This window comes from Lampetra fluviatilis, chromosome 35 (assembly GCF_964198595.1).
Source record: "Lampetra fluviatilis chromosome 35, kcLamFluv1.1, whole genome shotgun sequence".
Lineage (NCBI taxonomy): Eukaryota > Metazoa > Chordata > Hyperoartia > Petromyzontiformes > Petromyzontidae > Lampetra > Lampetra fluviatilis.
In genome coordinates this window covers 2,195,706-2,214,188 of record NC_136309.1, presented here as the reverse complement: position 1 = coordinate 2,214,188, position 18,483 = coordinate 2,195,706, and the positions used below count along the sequence as shown (strand labels likewise).

The window sequence follows — 18,483 nt, the reverse complement described above, 5'->3', positions numbered from 1 at the left end:
TTCCACGTGATAAGCCACTTCGTTAAACAATCATTTGTGGCCAGGTCACTTCTGAAAAAGAGCCATATAGCTCAGTAGGCTTTACCTGGTAAAATAAAAATAGTTCAGTTCAAGTGGGTGGCAAGGCCCCTTCATGCATAATTACAAAAAATACCGATCTATTCAGATTGCTATATGGAGCGGTGGCGCAAATGTTTAGTGCACTGCGCCATAAACGTGGCGGCACATAACATGAAGGGCGAGCGACTTCTGAACAAGTCCCCGGACCCTCCCTTCGACAACGCACACGGACCCAGCATGAGGTGGAGTACGGTCAAACAACCCCCACGACTGGTGGACAAAAAACCGAAATTAATTATACAAAGATAATTAATCACTTTAACACGTAGAATTAATCACGCAGGATCAGTAACCTGAAAAGGACCAAAATAAATGCTGACATCTCTCATGCCCATAAAGTACAACCCCACTCACTGAACTTTATCCCATCCCTGTCAAACTGGAGCCACCCTTTTCAGTGACGCACACGAAAGCTTGTACGCACGCACGCAACCCACACCCACACAAATTAGACTTCTGGTCTCTCAAGCCCTCGCCGAGTTAAATAGAATAACAAACTTGAACTTAGAACCAAAAACAATACGGCAGTTTCTATTTATATAGAGCATAGGGGTGCCTGGTGATGAGGACATCTTATCTGCCTCGCCGAGTACCCAGGAGGTCGTGGGTTCGATCCTGTACGCTGACGACGCCTGTTGTATATTTGGGGCACGTGTCCTCTCTCTCCCCGTGGTGGTCGCGTGGATTAATCTCCGGGCTCCACCGGTTAGAATCAACACACGTTTAGATTATTAAACTGCTGCTATAATTATCCACGTGCGATGACGAAATTGGCCACTTTGATGAGGTATCGTCACGCATGTGTCCAGGCCGCCTCTGAATAAGCGCTAACAGTTCCGTGTGCTTTACCTGGTAAATAATAAAATGTTAGTTCAGTTCATCTCCTAAACATGACCGCACATCATGGCATCGGTCGGGGAGGTTTGGATCATTCGTAGCGATCGCCACCTGCGAGTGTCCGAAAACTTGTCAGGACACCTTCTGAAAGACAGTCACGAGACTCTGTGAGGCCTTTCTGGGTAAACAAACGTTAATACTAATCAATATATACAAAGATCTGGACTCACTGCCGCTCATTCGCGTTTTAGTATTTAGTTTGTGTTCAAGATAACGCATGCACATACACAGATAACGTTCCCCTTGTTAGCATTAGATACCTTTGTAGGTGCGCCCGATTACAAACTTAACAACACACAAGGGGGTGGGGGTAGGGCCAGGAACAAAAGACAAAGACCCCCAGTATAGCGTTAACAGACTGTTGGGGCAAGTGCTGTTAAAGATCAGTTGAGCACACATACAGGCACACATGATTCTGTAAAGCAGCGGATTCCCAACTCCGTGGCAAGTTTGACATCTCTAGGGCAAACATACGCGAGTCCTTACATTTTTCTAAGAGCTCGGGGCCTGTGGTTACGTAATACTAGAGAGTGAGACAGAAGATCCTGCGTATAGCACCGAGCTAAGGGTTCTGCATGAAGGTGTTCAGGAACACCGCTTGTATATGGATTGCGGCTGCAGGATCTAGGCTACGGGGGTTTACCGACATCGAAACAATATGACACGATCTTGATTCATGACACCAATGCAACGTTAACTCCAAGCCTGATCCCACTGAGGCCATGCAGCAAGCAGCAAATCCGGCGCCACCTGTCCCACGTGTTAAGTTCTTTCCGGGCGGTTCTGCGTGATCTCCCCCCCCGCGGGCAGCGCAAGCACCTGGCCCTGAAGCCGCGGATGTGGGCCTGCAAGACCACGGCCTTCTCTCGGAAGACGCGGTACTGCTTGCGGAGGATGTAGCCCCGCAGGTGCCGCTGGATGGTGATAGCTGCCACCTTGACCCGCCGCTCGCGCTCCCTGTCCAGTCGCACGTAGAGCGCCTCCTTCATGAACACCTGGACACCGCGCAAGCACACACGCGTGTGTATGTTGTATGTATGTATGTTGAACTTCTTTCACACTGTACATAGCCAACCGTGCTAATCGGACGTGCGGGGGAAGGACGACAAACTAAACACAAAAAGCAATTCAAAAGAAACGAGTTTTCAATTTAGATTTAAGAGTGCATAGCTCCAGTGGCTTCCTAATACGGAAAGAGCGTTCCAGACGGCCGCAGAAGCACATCTTAAAGTGCTCGATGCGATGACCATCTTTGTTCGACGGCTAGCCACAGCACAACGGCAGTGGGGTTAGAATAAAAGAAATATATAATTGACGGTATTCGTGCAAAAACTGCACGTCACAACACCGTACAAGAAAACAGCAAAAAAAGATAACAATTTAATACTCAGCAGCGCTACCGCGTGTGTGCAATTACCGGAAAATGGATTCCGAGTCGACTCAGAAGTTCTGGGTGCGATTCGTTTTGCTTTCGTTGCTTTACACGCTTCCGACAATCTGTACTCTGTGTGTTCCTCCACCACCCCCCCCCCCCCCCCAATTGTAACCCAACTGTTGTCAGTGTCGTGCAACTCAACTAAAATTCCACAAGGAACTCTCGGACAACTACATCCGAGATCCCTTCAAGTGACGTCGGGTCCGCTCAATAGGGGGCAGCACTTTCCCGCCCGTCACGTTACAGGGATAAATGGCTTGTTGCGTTACATTTAATTCTCAGAGCGGGAATTTAGCCAAAATTTAGTGCAGAATCAAATTTAACGAGACGGTTTATTGTGTGCGGTCCGCGGTGAGCCCGCCAATGCACTGCACTTGAGAACGCAGTTTTATGCAGGTGTCTGAGCCACCCACCCAGCTCGACAATCTGTATTCGCTTAATACGTGCGAGTGCATTTCTCTCGCACATTTCTTAGCTTTGTACGCATTAGCTCCGAAATACACTCTACTTTTGTCAAAGGTATTTGAAAATCCTCTTCGATACTCGGTACAGAAAATGCTTCCCCTTCAGCTTGGCCATCTCCTGGCAACTGCACTCCTGTCTCACCTGGCTGAGGCCTATCCTGAATAGGCCCTCGGGCTCTGGCTTGAGGGTGTTCAGGATGGAGAGGCACCCGTTTTTCCCTTCTCCAGTGGTTTCTGTCAGAACTGCATATCTGAGCCGAACAACATAATGTATCATCATTTACACATTAAACCATTGAAATGAAACAAAAAATATTCTACCAGGTAGCTATTTTTCAGAAGCGACCTGGCCACCAATGGTAGCTCAATGAAGTGGATTATCACGTGGAAATGTATATCAGCCAAATACTCTAAATGCATGTTGATTCTAAATGTGGAAGGAAAAACCGGAGAACCCGGAGAAAATTCCACGTGACCACGGGCAGAGAGAGACACGCAAACTCCAAAAATGCAGACGTCAGGGTCGGGATCGAACCCAGACGCACTCCTGTATACCAGGCGAAGCAGTTAACATCTCGCCACCGTGACGCCATTGACATTCGCATGTAAAACCATTTGTATACAAAGATCGCCAGACATTGTGTTGACCGCTAACAACAAAACTAAGTGGGCTTGAGCAGGACACACGGCTATAACGGATGTTGATTGACGGATGATACAGGCGACAGAATGGCAGCCGAAGAGAGAGCGCATGCCCAAGAGGATGAACCACGGTGGAGATGGAGCAATGGGGTCAGCTCGAGCGTAAGGAGATGGGATGGATTTTGGTGTCGCAGGAGCGTGAGAGATGGAGCCAGGACATGTTAGAATGGACGATGGTCGATGACCAATAATAATAATAATGGAGTGCCAGCCAAGGCATAGAACGCGCAGAGGATGTTTTTTTCCAAGGAGATGGAGCAATGAAAACAGGCCGTGTGTAGGTGCTGGTTGGATTGCTACATCGCAGCTAGATTCGGGAGAGATGCCTGCGGCTTGGGGAGGGGCTTTCATCCAGCGGTGGATGGACCGTGTCTCATGATGATCTGACATGTGTTGACCCACATGGGTGGGTGTTTTGTGGCAGGGCGAACCTATATGAGAGTTAGTTAAGTAACTGCGCAGGTTAGGAAGGGCTGCCACGTACCGGAGGCAGACGCGCCTTTGTGATGCCAGTAGGCTTGTTCGGGGCTTATGCGTGTAGAGTTCCAACTTTCCGAATGCATTGCCATCAAAAGTACAAAGGCACAGGCGTTCGTGACGTTAGAGGCCACGAGGCCTCCCCCACCTCCTGATGAAGGTGTCAAAGGGCATCCGCACCGGGAATCCGGCCTTGCGGATTCGAATCGTCTCCAAGATCCCCAGGTACCGCAGCTGGTTCCGTACGAGCTCCGGCTCAAACGAGCCGGCTTCCTGGTGAACGGAGATCACAAGCACGGTCACTTTAAACGTCGCACTCCTTGAAATGTTACAAACGCGTCGATCGGAGAACGCCCATTTTGTACGTATGCTGAACTTCTTTCGCACCGTACGTAGCCAACTGTGCTAATCGGAGGTGCGGGGGAATGACAATAAACTAAACACAAGAAGCAGTTCTAAAGAAATTAGGTTTCAATCTAGATTTAAAAGTGCTATATAGTTCCAGTGGTTTCCTAATATCGGAAGGAAGAGCGTTCCAGACGGCCGCAGAAGCGCATCTGAAAGCGCGCGATGCAGTGGCCGTCCTTGTTCGATGGCCAGCCAAAAGCCGCTGCTGCGAGGATGACCGGAGTTTGGGTGATGGTTTATATGCAGGCTAAAGGCATAATTAGTTTAACATGTAGGCTTTCGCGACCGATATCATCCATAACGGGTTTTTTGGGTTAGATCGCGTGAATATATAAATGTGTCGTTAAAACCCGCCACCACCCGACACAAATGTGTGTCGTAAAAAACTGGCAGCTGCCCGATGGCGCTGGTTGTAAGTAGCAGCAAAACGCCGCAACAACTTGTGCAATGCCGTGGAGTGCTCGCTCTCACACACACCGGTGTGCCGCGGCAGTACGTTTGTTCACGTGACAACTTTTATGCATGGGCTATGTCGGGTGGAGGAGGATATACAACACACATTTTACTTGTGCGATCTGACCGACAAAATATCAAGTCGGTTTCAATTGTTTCTGCTTCAAACCCTATTCCTCTGAATTCTAAATGCATGAGTAGGATTTTTTTGTAATTTAACGGCCCTTGAATTTCCCCACGTCAAGTTTTTGAGACCGCACTTATTACGATTTAGAAAGTCAATCCGAAAACCCTGTGAAATGTTGCCCTCGGTGCGCCATTTACCTTCCTGGAGTTTGGCTTCAAACATCGAATCAAACACGTGTTGCACCTGCAGAGGAGAACCATTCAGAGACGGAATTACGAGGGCAATCATCCACAATTAAAAACATTTTTTTCCATTCCTTTTTTTTGTTAGGTCCCAAGGTGTCCCTTGCAACATTATACTTTTTTATTTATTTAAAATGGCTCACAACTCCCACAAAAGGGTTTTTTTTCCTCCCTCCAAGCGCTTAAACGCAAGATGTTCACACAGCCCACACACACCGATACTCGGCGCTTCACACGACGCAGCGAAGGAAAACGAAGGCACATAGCTGCCCACAATGCACTGGGCCAAAAAACGAACGAAAAGTGCCAATGGGCAGCTACGCGCCCTTCATGCGCCACTTGCTGCAGCACTGCGGTGGATGTTGTTAACCGGGGAGGTGATAAAACGATCAAGTCCACCTCGGCGGCGGGTGGAATGTTGCAGCGCAGGATCGCGAGAGGTGGCAGTGGCTTGAGGAAGCCTTCATCCAGCAGTGGACTGACCGTGGCGGCCGATGACGATGATCACGATGATGACGCATTTCAAACTGTCAAGATTTAGAGAGGTATATGCCCTTGTGGGAGAGCCAAAGAGGTTGCCTATCTCGGAGAAAGAGTGAAGAAATCGGCTGGGAATTTCTTCGAAGCTTCTTCGCACAGAGGTCAACCACACTTTTGAAGGCCCCCCCCCCCCCCCCACCGTGGCCCATCAGCGCCTCCTCCTCCTGTGTGGCTTTTCCCCACTAACCACTCACTGCTCCATGCGTGACAGCAGCTCCTGCAGGGAATGCTGGAAGGCGGAGGAGACCGTGTGGCCCGAGGGGCCGCCGCGGGAACCCGGCACCGCCGCAGCCACCGCCGGATGGCGCCGAGTCTGAAAGATCTCGGCGAGCAGCTGAGGACAGGAGGTCGGGCGCGGGACACACGAGGGCAGCTCGGTGACTCGAGGGAGGTGGACTCAGCGGAGACAGCCGCATGTCTGCACGTGCGCACGGTGGGTCTTTTCCTTGGTTATCGGCTGCGTATTGATCAGGCGTGTGTATAGATATGTACATGTATCTTTGTTGAACTTATATGCTTGGTTCTTTCAAGAGATGTTTTTTTCTTGCTGTGGTTTTCACACCTGATGATGATTGCTTGTGTTGCAATCGAAACGTCGTGAGAATTTTATTGTTTTATTATTTATTATTTTATTATTTTCCTTCTACGTGACTTTACCGAAAGAACCAAGAATATGAATCCCTGCAGTCACGAAAGCTTTAAATCGAAATTTATGTTGAACTTCTTTTGCACCGTAAATAGCCAACTGTACTATTCGGAGGTGCGGAGAATGGACAACAAACTAAACACAAAAATAAGTTCTGAAGAAATCAGTTTTCAATCTATATTATTTAAAAGTGCATAGCTCCAGTGGCTTCCTAATATCGGAAAGAAAGAGCGTTCCAGACGGCCGCAGAAAGTGCACGATGCGGTGACCACCTTCTTTGTCCACCCCTAGATGGAAGTGTGTGTGCGTGTGTATAAAATATTGTGCTGTAGTGGTGTGGTATTTGTTTTTATGTTCAGCGTGTGGCAGTGGCGAGTGAGTGTGTGCGTGTGTTGATTTGTGATCGAGGCAAGTGTTTGTGATGATCGTGTGGCAGTGGCGAATGGTTTCTGCTGAGCGCGTGTGTGGCAGTGGTGGTGATGTGATGGTGAAATGAGTACCTGGTGCGATGTGTAAACATCGCCACTGGGGAGACAAAGGCGGTCGGGCGTGGTGCTGGCCACCCACCCCCTCGTGTACCGTTCCGGCCTTCATAGGTGCTCGCTAACAGCACTTGCCCCTACAGTCTGTTAAGGCTATACGGGGGATCTAAAGATCTAAAGATGCACCTATCCTGGCACAAGCGCAATGGTGACGTCACCGCGACTTAGTGGCGAATAGCAGCTGCTGATATGAGTATGTAGTTTGCCATCAGTGCGTGACAGTGGTGAGTATTCGGATCGGGTGATGGTAGCGAGCGGCGAGCGCTGGCTGCACCGTGGAAAGGGAGCTACCGTGCAGCTGCTGCCGAGGAAGAGGTCCGCCACATCCTGCCGCACGTGCTCACGATTCTTCTCCACGAAATGAGACACCTGCACGCGGCAGAGCGCAGCGGGACGACGCGAACGTTTATTCAGCTCAAAGTTGACTCGATCATAATCGTCGCTCAAGCCTGGCCAGCGAGCCGAGAGTCGGGTTGCCATTCTCCGAGGAGAATATTTCACAATGCCGACAGCGTCTGGAGCGGTGCGCGATTTGTGAGGCAAGGGACAACGGCCGCGCCTTTTAATGTCCCTGGATGACGTTCACATTTCTCAGGACAGGCTTCAATTTTGGATGCTAAAAGTCCCAGTGTTTGTCATTTGCAAGTAACAGACCACTCAATAGAATACATTTGCATGCAGTTTCTCCCCTCTTGTGGAATTGATAGAGAGTATGCTTCTCTTCCCTACGATCTGTCCCGGATTTTTGCTCCTCAGAAGTGGAAACCCGAGCGATGATGCCTCTGCGCCACCCAGCACGTCCGAGGAGAAGAGGAGCCTCCATCCAGCCACCACACACAAGAAGCATCACACAGGCAGCACAGAGGATCCCTCATACAGACATCAGATAGATGAGCCCACTTACAGACATCACACAGAAGAACCCTATTACAGGCATCACACAGAGGATCCCTCATACAGACATCAGATAGATGAGCCCACTTACAGACATCACACAGAAGAACCCTATTACAGGCATCACACAGAGGAACCCTCATACATACATCAGATAGATGAGCCCACTTACAGGCATCACACAGAGGAACCCTCATACATACATCAGATAGATGAGCCCACTTACAGACATCACACAGAGGAACCCTATTACAGGCATCACACAGAGGAACCCTATTACAGGCATCACACAGAGGAACCCTCTTACAGGCATCACACAGAGGAACCCTATTACAGGCATCACACAGAGGAACCCTCTTACAGGCATCACACAGAGGAACCCTATTACAGGCATCACACAGAGGAACCCTATTACAGGCATCACACAGAGGAACCCTCTTACAGGCATCACACAGAGGAACCCTATTACAGGCATCACACAGAGGAACCCTATTACAGGCATCACACAGAGGAACCCTCTTACAGGCATCACACAGAGGAACCCTATTACAGGCATCACACAGAGGAACCCTATTACAGGCATCACACAGAGGAACCCTCATGCAGACATCACACGGAGGACCGACCAGCCTTCATGGAGGCTCCTAAACCTCAGGAGGCCTCAGGAGGCACGGTGAGAGCGGCCCACGATGGACGTGCCTGGTAGGTGACCCGGCCTGCGTAATGCTTTATCGTGAACTCAGGCAGAGGGATCTTGGGCTTGCTGTAGAGCTCGTTGCCACCGTGGTGGTAGTGGCACTTCTGCAAGAAGCTGTGGTCTGAGGCCTGCACCAACACACACACAAATAATCACCCGTATCGCCTTAACAGAATGTTGGGGTGGCTACGGTACACGAGGGTGGTCAACACCACGAACCCGCCACCTTTGTCTCCCAAGTGGCGATGTTTACTACACACCGCACCAGGTACTCATTTGAGGCTGAGTCGAGCTAGGGGAGGCCCAGGACCGGTTCAAATATTTGCCATTATTATTGGTCGTGAGCGGGAATCGAATTCGTGTCGTTGGGTTCGTAGCGCAGCGAACCAACCGCAACACTACCGCTGCCCACATCATTCCTGCACACGCAGACACAAAGATAAAGATCCCCCGTGTAGCCTTAACAGACTGTTGGGGAAAGTGCTGTTAGCGAGCACCTCTAAAGGCCGGCACGGCACACGAGGGGGTGGGAGGCCAACACCACGCCCAGCCGCCTTCGTCTCCCCAGTGGGGATGTTTACCACATCGCACCAGGTACTCATTTGAGGCTGACTCGACCTAGCACCGGATCAGATCATATAATGGTCACTGGTGTTGGCCGTGAGCGGGTTCGTAGCGTACACCACCGCTCCCCATATCATTCCACCACACGCAGACACACGCACGCGCGCACACGCAGACACACACGCAGACACACACACACACAGGCTCGGACCTGAGGGAAAGCGGTTTGGTCGTCAAGGATGCGCAAGATGCCGTGCGGTTTTTGTGCGATGAGGGTGAGGCAAGGCTGATTGTCGCAGAATGGAACCTCCTTCCAGCTCAGCCGGTCCCGCACATACTCCTCCTGCGCGCTCGTCCAGGCGAACACAAAGGCGAGCAGGTTCACGCAAAACTCCATCTCCACGGTCGCCGAGCGGGAGCCGCAGGCTAAGGGGTCGTCAATAAATGACGTGACGCGATTTTGGACGATTTTTGACCCTCCCCCCCCCTCGTCACACGGCGTCACAAAAAGTCAGACCCCCCCCCCCCCTTCAAATATGACGTCACAAAACTCTGCCCCCCTCCCCCCCCCAAACATGCTTCAAATGGCTTTAAACTATTGTCATTGTAGTGCATATTTAATGTGGCGCTGCACTCTGATGTTGTAGGAGAAAACATTTATCAAAAAGTCTATTTAATTAAGTAGAACCTGTTGTTTATATTTATTGAAAGTTGTGCATTTTGATGTGACGTCACATTTCTCAACCCCCCCCCCTCGTCACACATCGTCACAAATATCTGACCCCCCCCCAGGTGCGTGACGTCACTTGTGGACGGCCCCTAAGCTGGACGGCTGCCGGGGCCGTGAGCCGGCGCCAACGATTGCTCTGCAGTCCTCTACGTATCAAGATGCTTCCACCCACTCTGCGAGAGTTCATTACACTGGTCAACACACTTTTTCTGGCATAAGGTATTCCAACGGTTTTAATGTAATTTTGGGATGCTGATTCCAAATCTGGCATCAGTTTTTGTCTATCACATCAGGTTTTTGAGATATCAAATGTTGCATTTTCAATAAAAACGGCAGAAGAAAAATATTAAATAAATGTGGATATCAACATAAAATTATATTATAAACACACTATCCTAAAAATACAGCACCATATTTTAACACTAAAGCAGTCACTGACTCGCAACAACTTGCAATCATAAGTGACAGAGTTAATTTCGGGTAAAATCAATGAAAATGGGGTATGCCGATAGCATAAAAATGAGATGTGATAGAGCAAATCTGAGATCAGATTTGGAATCAGTACCCTGAAATTAGTCTAAAACAGCTGCAAAAGTCCAGGCCAGAAAAACATGTTTTTTTTATTGACCAGTGTAATGCACGTGGGGAGGAAACCGGAGCGCTCGGAGGAAACTCACGCGCGCGAGGGGGGGGGGGTGCAGCAACACTCCATCCCAAACAGAAGGGACCGACATTAGTCCACACTTTGCTCGACTGCGTTCTGCTCGCAGAGCCAAGGGGCACTGCATTTCGACGTCCGCGGGGGGGGGAGGGGAGTCTCGCTGCGCCACAAGGCCGCGTGCGTAGCCACCGACGCCCACCTGCTCCTGCTTGAAGATGATCTTGTTGATGAAGGACTGCAGGCACTCGTTGGCGTAGTTTATGCAGAGCTGCTCGAAGCTGTTCACACCCAAATCCTGCAAGTACAGCCGCAGGGGAAAAGCGGCCACCCACTCACTCTCTCGCTCTCTCAGAGCCTCTTAAAGAGCGATAAATCTCTCCACACGCAAGTGCGAGCAGTATTCGAACGTGCATCAGCAAATTCATGTTAAACCTGTTCCATGCAATGCCACAAACGTCTGACAATTCGTGAGCTGCGGTTTTTGTTTTAAGTTAATCTGGGCAGCAACGGATTTGGTCTCCTTAAGTTCACTCGTTTTTTTGTGTGCGTTAATTATCACCTCATTGGAAACCCTATCAATGCAATGTCCCAGGTATATAATGGTTCATATTATTGCATCGACAAAAATCACAGAGAGACATTGAAACGAACAGCCGGAGTAGAGAAGAAACACAACTCTGAGGCATCACTTTTGACTTTGAAAAAGCGGGCTTGAGCAAGACACATCATGCTTCGAAGGGATGATGGCTCTTGGATGGGAAAGAAAGGTAGCCAAAGGCAAGACCACAATCGACAGCGCAACCAAGAGTGGAGATGGAGCAACGGGTTCAGTTCACGTGCCAAAGTGAGATGAATTGTGGCAGCACACAGGACCGTGAGGAATGGCGGTGGTGTCGGTGGTGTCGGTGGTGCGGGGGGCGCCTTCATCCAGTAGCGGATAGAGCCTGGCTGATGTACATTATGACGATTACGATTACATCTAAAGAGCTATAATCTACTCGTTACCGCCGGGTGTGTCGGTGAAGAGGGAAACTACGGCGCAACAAAACGCCCGAAGCACCTCAAAGCCGTAAATGTCGAGAATGGCGAGGGTTACACCCTGCTGCGTGGAGGCCCCCTTGGCGTTGAGGCGCGCGATGATCCAGGCGAACAGCTGAGTGTATAGCACCTTGGCCAGGGTGTCCCTGCAAAGCATCGTGGGAGAAATGTTTTTCTTGATTGTCGTGGCCAGTGGCATGGCCGAGCGGTTAGTGCCACAAAACTTATTTGTTGAGTACCTAAGTAGTATAGAGATATATTCTTGGGTCTTTCGGAAAAGTCACGTAGGTATAAAATATAAAATAAATTAAATCACGACGTTTCGGGCGCAACACAAGTTCCCGTCATCAGGTGGAACAACCACAGCAATAAACAATTGCTGAAGCAGTGGTTGTTCCACCTGCTGACGGGCACTTGTGTGTGCGCCCGAAACGTCGTGATCTAATTTATTTTATATTTTATGCCTACGTGACTTTACCGAAAGAACCAAAGAGTATGGATCCCGGCAGTCACGACAACTTCAAGTCTAGAATGAATCCCGTAGTTAGGTTCAAATACAATTTAAAAAAATAACCTAACCTATCTACGTGACTCTACGTGACTTTACCGAAAGACCCAATAAAATTATTTCCTGCAGTCACGAAAGCTTTAAGTTAGTATGGAGATGAAGACGTAGAATTTTTTTTTTAATCTAAAATCGATAGTGGAGCAACGAGTGAGGAACAGCTAATTATAGAACCAGCATGCGCAAAAATGGTACAAACGAGCGTGGGACATTCTATCCTCTTATTTCTACTCCTTTTTACCACAGACGCCCCCAGAATTCATTGCGAGCCACACGGACGACGCTCACCTGGCTTCGACCGAAGCCTCGACAGAGAGAGGGGAGAAAATTTTCTCCCGCATCGTCTCCTGCAAACAAAGACTCCGTGTGATTACACAGCGGGCACCGATCCTTAAGTTGAAGAGAATATAAATGTGTATCTATATATGTATGCTGAACTTGAGAATAGGTTTTCCCCTTTTTTATGGCAACAAAACAGGTGTTAAGATGTTAAAACACCAAACTGAAACCTTTTACAAGGAATCATGTCTGCATTAACCACAATGCTTGTGGTCAGAATGCAAACAAAAAACATACTCTGATAATATATACATTGTCCACACCAGAGACGGCTTTCATCAAAATAAAATCATCATTGCTACATGATGGTGATGATTATGATCGTGATGATCATGCTGATGAGGATCATACATACACACATCTTTCCCCTATTTCGGGCCACCAAATAAAAAAAAAATGTATTCTAACTTCATAGTTTCCAGTGCGAGGTCACAGGGTGAGCGGATCGGTGCCTGACCGTGAGCTTGTAGGTGATGGTCATCTGCAGCTGCTGGAAGGAGACCTGCAGGAGGTCGGCAGTGATGCGCATCTCAGGCCCGCTCGCCACGCACGCCACCTCCTGGCGGTCCCTCTGCAGGTGAACGTGGCGCACACAAGAGGTGGAGCACACAGACATGGAGCGCACGCGGGTGAGCGTGGAGGGGGAACACATTGAGCAGATAGGTGGAGCACACATGGGTGAGAGTGCAGGAGGGGGGACACAGATGTGGGGCACATGTTGTTGAACATCGAGGCAGGATCACAGGTGGGTGGACCATGTATGTATGTTGAGCTTCTTTCGTACCGTACGCAGCAAACCGTGCCCATCGGAGGTGCGGGGAAAGAACAACAAACCAAACACAAAAAGCAGCTCCAAAGACATGAGTTTGCAATCTAGATGATTTCAAGGTGCATATCTCAGCACACGTGGAAGGTCGCGTAGGTGTTGGGCAGGCGTGTCGCGCGAGCCCATGTGCGCACGTACGTTGGACTTCTTTCGCACCGTACGCAGCCAAACCGGGGACAGCGGGCGGGGGGGGGGACGGCAAAATAAACGCAGCCAAGAGGCGCGGGCGAGGAGGCGTCCTTGCGTCGTCGTCGCCGCCGCCACAACAGCGCGTCGAGCCGCACCTCGGCGCGGGCGAAGTAGACGTTGCCCAGGTGCAGGATGGCGGCGAGGATGCGGAACAGGGCACCCCGCTCCTCGAGCGAGAGCCCCAGGCGCTCCAGCGCCCCCCGCAGCCGCTGGAAGTCTCGGCCGTCGGACTTCCCCGGCAGCTCGCACACGCCGCCCTGCCAGCGTGAGGTGACGGCGGGGGGGGGGGGGGGGGGGGAGGCACGGGGATGAGGGGGGGCACGGGGATGAGGGGGGGGCACGGGGATGAGGGGGGGCACGGGGATGAAGGAGGGGGGCACAAGGATGAGGGGGGGTGGGCACGAGGATGAGGGGGGGGCACGGGAATGAGGGGGGGCACGGGGATGAGGGGAGGGGGCACGGGGATGAGGGGGGGTACGAGGGGGTGGGGGGGGCCATGTCAGGGGCAAGCTAAAAACCCAACCAAGGTCATGCGAGGTCGGTCTGAACATTTAGCAGCTGACGCTCACGAAATTCCCCAAGTTGCCGAATGACCGTTATGACTGGTCAACAACACAGCTGTTTAATGATAAGGACCGTAAAAATCATTGTTAATGTTGCTGACATCTATCAAAAATGAAATATCATACAGTGTCGTTATTAGTTTTACTTGGTAAAAACATTGATGCAGCCTTGTAAGACGAGGCACCATTGATGGCCAGCTGGATTTATTTTCCTTACCTGTGTGAGACAATAGTGCTTACTGACTCACCTGTGTGAGTCAATGTTCTTTTCCGACTCACCTGGTTGAGGTAGTAGTACATCTCGGCATCCTGCAAACCCAGCCTCTGCTTCTGCTGGGGTGGCAGTCCCACCAGGAGCTCGTAGAACACGTGGTAGTTCCTCTCGTTGGCGGCCTGCATGCGGCGGTGCGTGGAGGGAGAGGCGTTTGCAAATCCATCGAGATGCGTCGCGAGGAGTGTTTCTGAAACCCTCGCTCACACGTAAGATCGTGGCGGGGAGAGGGAGATCGGACAACAAGGGAAGTCGTACAATCTGTAGGTTGCAAGCGAAAAGCGCCGCAAGTGAAATTGCAGAAGTGATGTCGGGGAACATTTGAATACAAATCCGAAACAATATTTTTTGGGATCCTCTGAACTTTCCACGAAGTATCAGTGCTTTATGCATTTCCTCACCTGATACACGACCCTTGACCTCTCGAGCAAATACTCGGAGGTGATGGAGCCAGAGATGACACCCCTAGAGCAGAGAGCATCGGGAATATTCCACGTAAACATTTGTAGGTACATCGCAAAGTCCCGACTAAATCGGCACACCGATTGTGTCCTCGCCACATAGAGAGTTTGAGGATGTTTTAAACGAGTCAGGCAAGGCCTCACTATGGCCGTCCCACCAGAGGGTACGGATTTGTGGTGTGAAACTGCGTACACGTGAGTATGTAAGTATGTATGCATGTTGAACTTCTTTCGCACCGTAGCAAACCGTGCCAATCGGCAAACACACGCCCACTTGAGACAAACACCCAGCAAGCACTCCTCAAATAATTACCACTTCAAATTGAAACGCGCCACACACTATTCGCTCCCTCTCCACGAGACTGTGCAACTTGAAAGGTGTGAGGAGCCACAGACAAGCGGGGAGGCAGCGGGGCAGTGAGCCAGAACCAATCATCTATATTTTAAAAAAGATGTCATACATAGAGTGTAGCGATTGGTTTTACTTGGTATAAACATTGATGCAGCCTTGTAAGTCAAGGCACCATTGATGTTCTTATTCTTAGGTTTTTTCGGTAAAGTCACGTAGGTAAAAAAATTTAATGAAAATTAATAAAAGTAAAATAAAAAATAAAATAAAAATCACGACGTTTCGGAGGCAACACAAGCTTCCGTCTTCAGGTGGAACCATCACAGCACGATGACTTTACCGAAAAAACCTAAGAATATGAATCCTTGCAGTTACGAAAGCTTCAAATCTAGCACCATTGATGGCCAGCTTGATTGATTTCCCTTACCTGTGTGATACAACAGTGCTTACTGATTCACCTGTGTCATACAACAGTGGCTAATCAGGTGTTGTCAGCCAATCAGTGTTCAAAAATGTGGGGGGAAGCCGGAGTGGCCGGAGAAAGCTCCCACGTGCGAGGGTACAGCACTAGTATATATCCCGCGCATATGGAACGGATGGAGATTCGTCCACATTTTGCTGTGCCCGCATTTCCCTGGCGAGCCAGAGTATGGCACCTCGACGCCCACGGAAAGGGAGTTTCACGAAATGTTGTGCGGTAATCCACCGAACCCTCGCTGCTTCCACAGCGCTGGATTGCAGGCCACGTGCATAGCCACCACCGCCTGGCTCATGGTGTGAGAGTAAGCAATGGGGAGGATGGGCCGGATAAAATAAAACGTAAAAACGTGAAACATGCAAATCATATGTAAATATGTGTATATATAAATATGTATACATTTGCATGTATTGTTGACCTGCGGAGGTAGAATGGGGGTGCACCTAAAATAGAATGTGTCATCTATGTTTATTGCTTTGGAAGTATTCATTTACGAGCTGGCAATTCTGCGGTTACATGGACAATGAGTCACAGGGATCCCTCAACGAGTGAGGGGACGGCTAATAACATAACCGGGCCCCCGAGCAAAAGGCACAAATAAGCACGGTTGATCCGCAACCAAATAATCCACCGAGCATTAACTGAACAGAGCACGTGAAAAACCAAACCAGCATCGTCAGGGACAGCACTTTAATCTCTGTAAAGAACGTGTCAAGAAAGTGGTGAATTTGTACGAAACGTTAACGCGTGTATGTTGAACTTCTTTGGCACCGTACGTAGCCAACCATGATAATTGTAGGTGCGGGGGGAAGGACACCAAACTAAACACAAAAAGCAGTTCTAAAGAAATTAGTTTTCAATCTAGATTATTTCAAAGTGGAAAGCTCTAATTGCTTCCTAATATCGGCAGGAAGAGCATTCCAGACCGTAGCAGAAGCGCACCTGAAAGGGCGCTATGCGGTGACCACCGTTCGATGGCCAGCCAAAGGCCGCTGCGAAGATGACGACCGGAGTTAACCGCGTGATGGTTTATGCTCCTTGACGAGCGATGAGCGGGGTATTTTTGGGTTCATTTGTGGCAAGGACTTTGTGAGCAACGAGCGTGACCTCATCTCGGACTCACCGCTCCACGAACACCTGCAGGTACTTGCCAAATCGGCTGGAGTTGTTGTTTCTCAGCGTCTTCGCGTTGCCGAATGCCTCCAGCACAGGGATTGCCTCCAGTATCTGCAGTGCGATATACAACGTGGCTTTATACAATGTAGCGCCTAGCGTCTACGTGCAACAGCATCTCGTAGATGCACCTCCGGTTACACCGGTGGGCTACGTACGGGGTAGCTGCTGCTACTGCTGCTGAACACATACCTGCTTTGAGGGGCCTACATGTTCCTGACGACAGCTGCTGTTGCTGCTGCTGCCCGCATACCTGCTTTGAGGGGCCCACGTGTTCCTGAAGACAGCTGCTGTGGCTGCTGCTGAACACATACCTGCTTTGAGGGGCCCACGTGTTCCTGAAGACAGCTGCTGTGGCTGCTGCTGAACACATACCTGCTTTGAGGGGCCCACGTGTTCCTGAAGACAGCTGCTGTGGCTGCTACTGCACGCATACCTGCTTTGAGGGGCCCAGTGTGTTCCTAAAGACAGCTGTTGCTGCTGCTGTTGCTGCTGCTGAACACATACCTGCTTTGAGGGGCCCACGTGCTCCTGAAGACAGCTGCTGTTGCTGCTGTTGCTGCTGAACACATACCTGCTTTGAGGGGCCCACGTGATCCTGAGGGCAGCTGCTGTTGCTGCTGCTGAACACATACCTGCTTTGAAGGGCCCACGTGTTCCTGAAGACAGCTGTTGCTGCTGCTGCTGAACACATACCTGCTTTGAGGGGCCCACGTGATCCTGAGGGCAGCTGCTGTTACTAGGCGTCGCCGAAAGGAACCCGAGAATCAGCTTGGCAGCCTCCGTCTTCCCCGATCCGCTCTCTCCACTGCACAAGGACAAACAAAAAAACCTTACTCAGGAGCTCTTTCCCACCCTTACTCAGGCACTGCTCTCTACGATGCAACCCAGAGACGTCACCCCCGGTGGCCAAATGTGAACTACCTCGCCTGGTCTACACAGGAAGATCGTGGGTTCGATCCCGGCCCTGACGCCTGCTCTGTATATATTTGGAGTTTTGCGAGTCTCTCCAACGTGGTGGCGTGGATTTTTCTCTGGGTCCTACGGTTGTTTTTACCTCCACATTTCGGATAAACGTGGATTTGCAAGAGCATTTGTCTGCTCTCAATGTCCACGTGAGAAGCCACTTCATTGGGCCGATAGTAGAATTTGTTGTAGCCAGGTCGCTTCTGAGAAAGAGCGATCTAGCTCATTGGACCTTACCTGGTAAAATAAAACATAAAATAAAAAATATTCTAAATTTAAATATATTGATTGCCAGACCTGATGATGACACACTGCTGACGCTGCTCGTTGCTGAGGGCTGACAGGGCCGTGTTGGCAATGGCAAAGATGTGCCTGGAAATGACACGGAAAGTCACGCTGGTCAACAACACTCATCCCGGCGCGGTGTAGTCCTCCATCTCTGTGAGGGCAGCGGCTATGCTACGCTCATACCGTGATACACTAACACCGTGATACACTAACACTGCTGTACACTAACACTGTGATGCACGAACACCGTGATACACGAACACCGTGATACACTAACACTGCTGTACACTAACACCGTGATACACGAACACCGTGATACACTACAATATTACTGTGATGCACTAACACTGTGATACACTAACACCGTGATACACTAAC

The 18,483-nt window shown here is 50.1% G+C and overlaps 1 protein-coding gene across 1 annotated transcript in view; it reads right to left on the bottom strand.

The window, feature by feature from the left end:
* LOC144944692 (unconventional myosin-XV-like) overlaps nt 1-17,916 on the bottom strand; it is an 87,697-nt gene extending 69,781 nt beyond the window's left edge. Inside the window, exons 1-20 of the mRNA XM_078873052.1 lie at nt 17,909-17,916; nt 17,548-17,659; nt 17,359-17,425; nt 17,044-17,150; nt 16,802-16,905; nt 14,792-14,855; nt 14,399-14,512; nt 13,652-13,813; nt 12,999-13,112; nt 12,491-12,549; nt 11,660-11,783; nt 10,799-10,894; nt 9,420-9,551; nt 8,647-8,772; nt 7,345-7,422; nt 6,060-6,199; nt 5,281-5,326; nt 4,244-4,368; nt 3,059-3,167; nt 1,837-2,012 (exon numbers count right to left, since the gene is read on the bottom strand). Coding sequence (XP_078729178.1) covers nt 1,837-2,012; nt 3,059-3,167; nt 4,244-4,368; nt 5,281-5,326; nt 6,060-6,199; nt 7,345-7,422; nt 8,647-8,772; nt 9,420-9,551; nt 10,799-10,894; nt 11,660-11,783; nt 12,491-12,549; nt 12,999-13,112; nt 13,652-13,813; nt 14,399-14,512; nt 14,792-14,855; nt 16,802-16,905; nt 17,044-17,150; nt 17,359-17,425; nt 17,548-17,659; nt 17,909-17,916 — 2,063 coding nt within the window. The remainder of the gene's footprint in view (nt 1-1,836; nt 2,013-3,058; nt 3,168-4,243; nt 4,369-5,280; nt 5,327-6,059; nt 6,200-7,344; nt 7,423-8,646; nt 8,773-9,419; nt 9,552-10,798; nt 10,895-11,659; nt 11,784-12,490; nt 12,550-12,998; nt 13,113-13,651; nt 13,814-14,398; nt 14,513-14,791; nt 14,856-16,801; nt 16,906-17,043; nt 17,151-17,358; nt 17,426-17,547; nt 17,660-17,908) is intronic.
* Between the last annotated feature and the right edge of the window lie 567 nt (nt 17,917-18,483).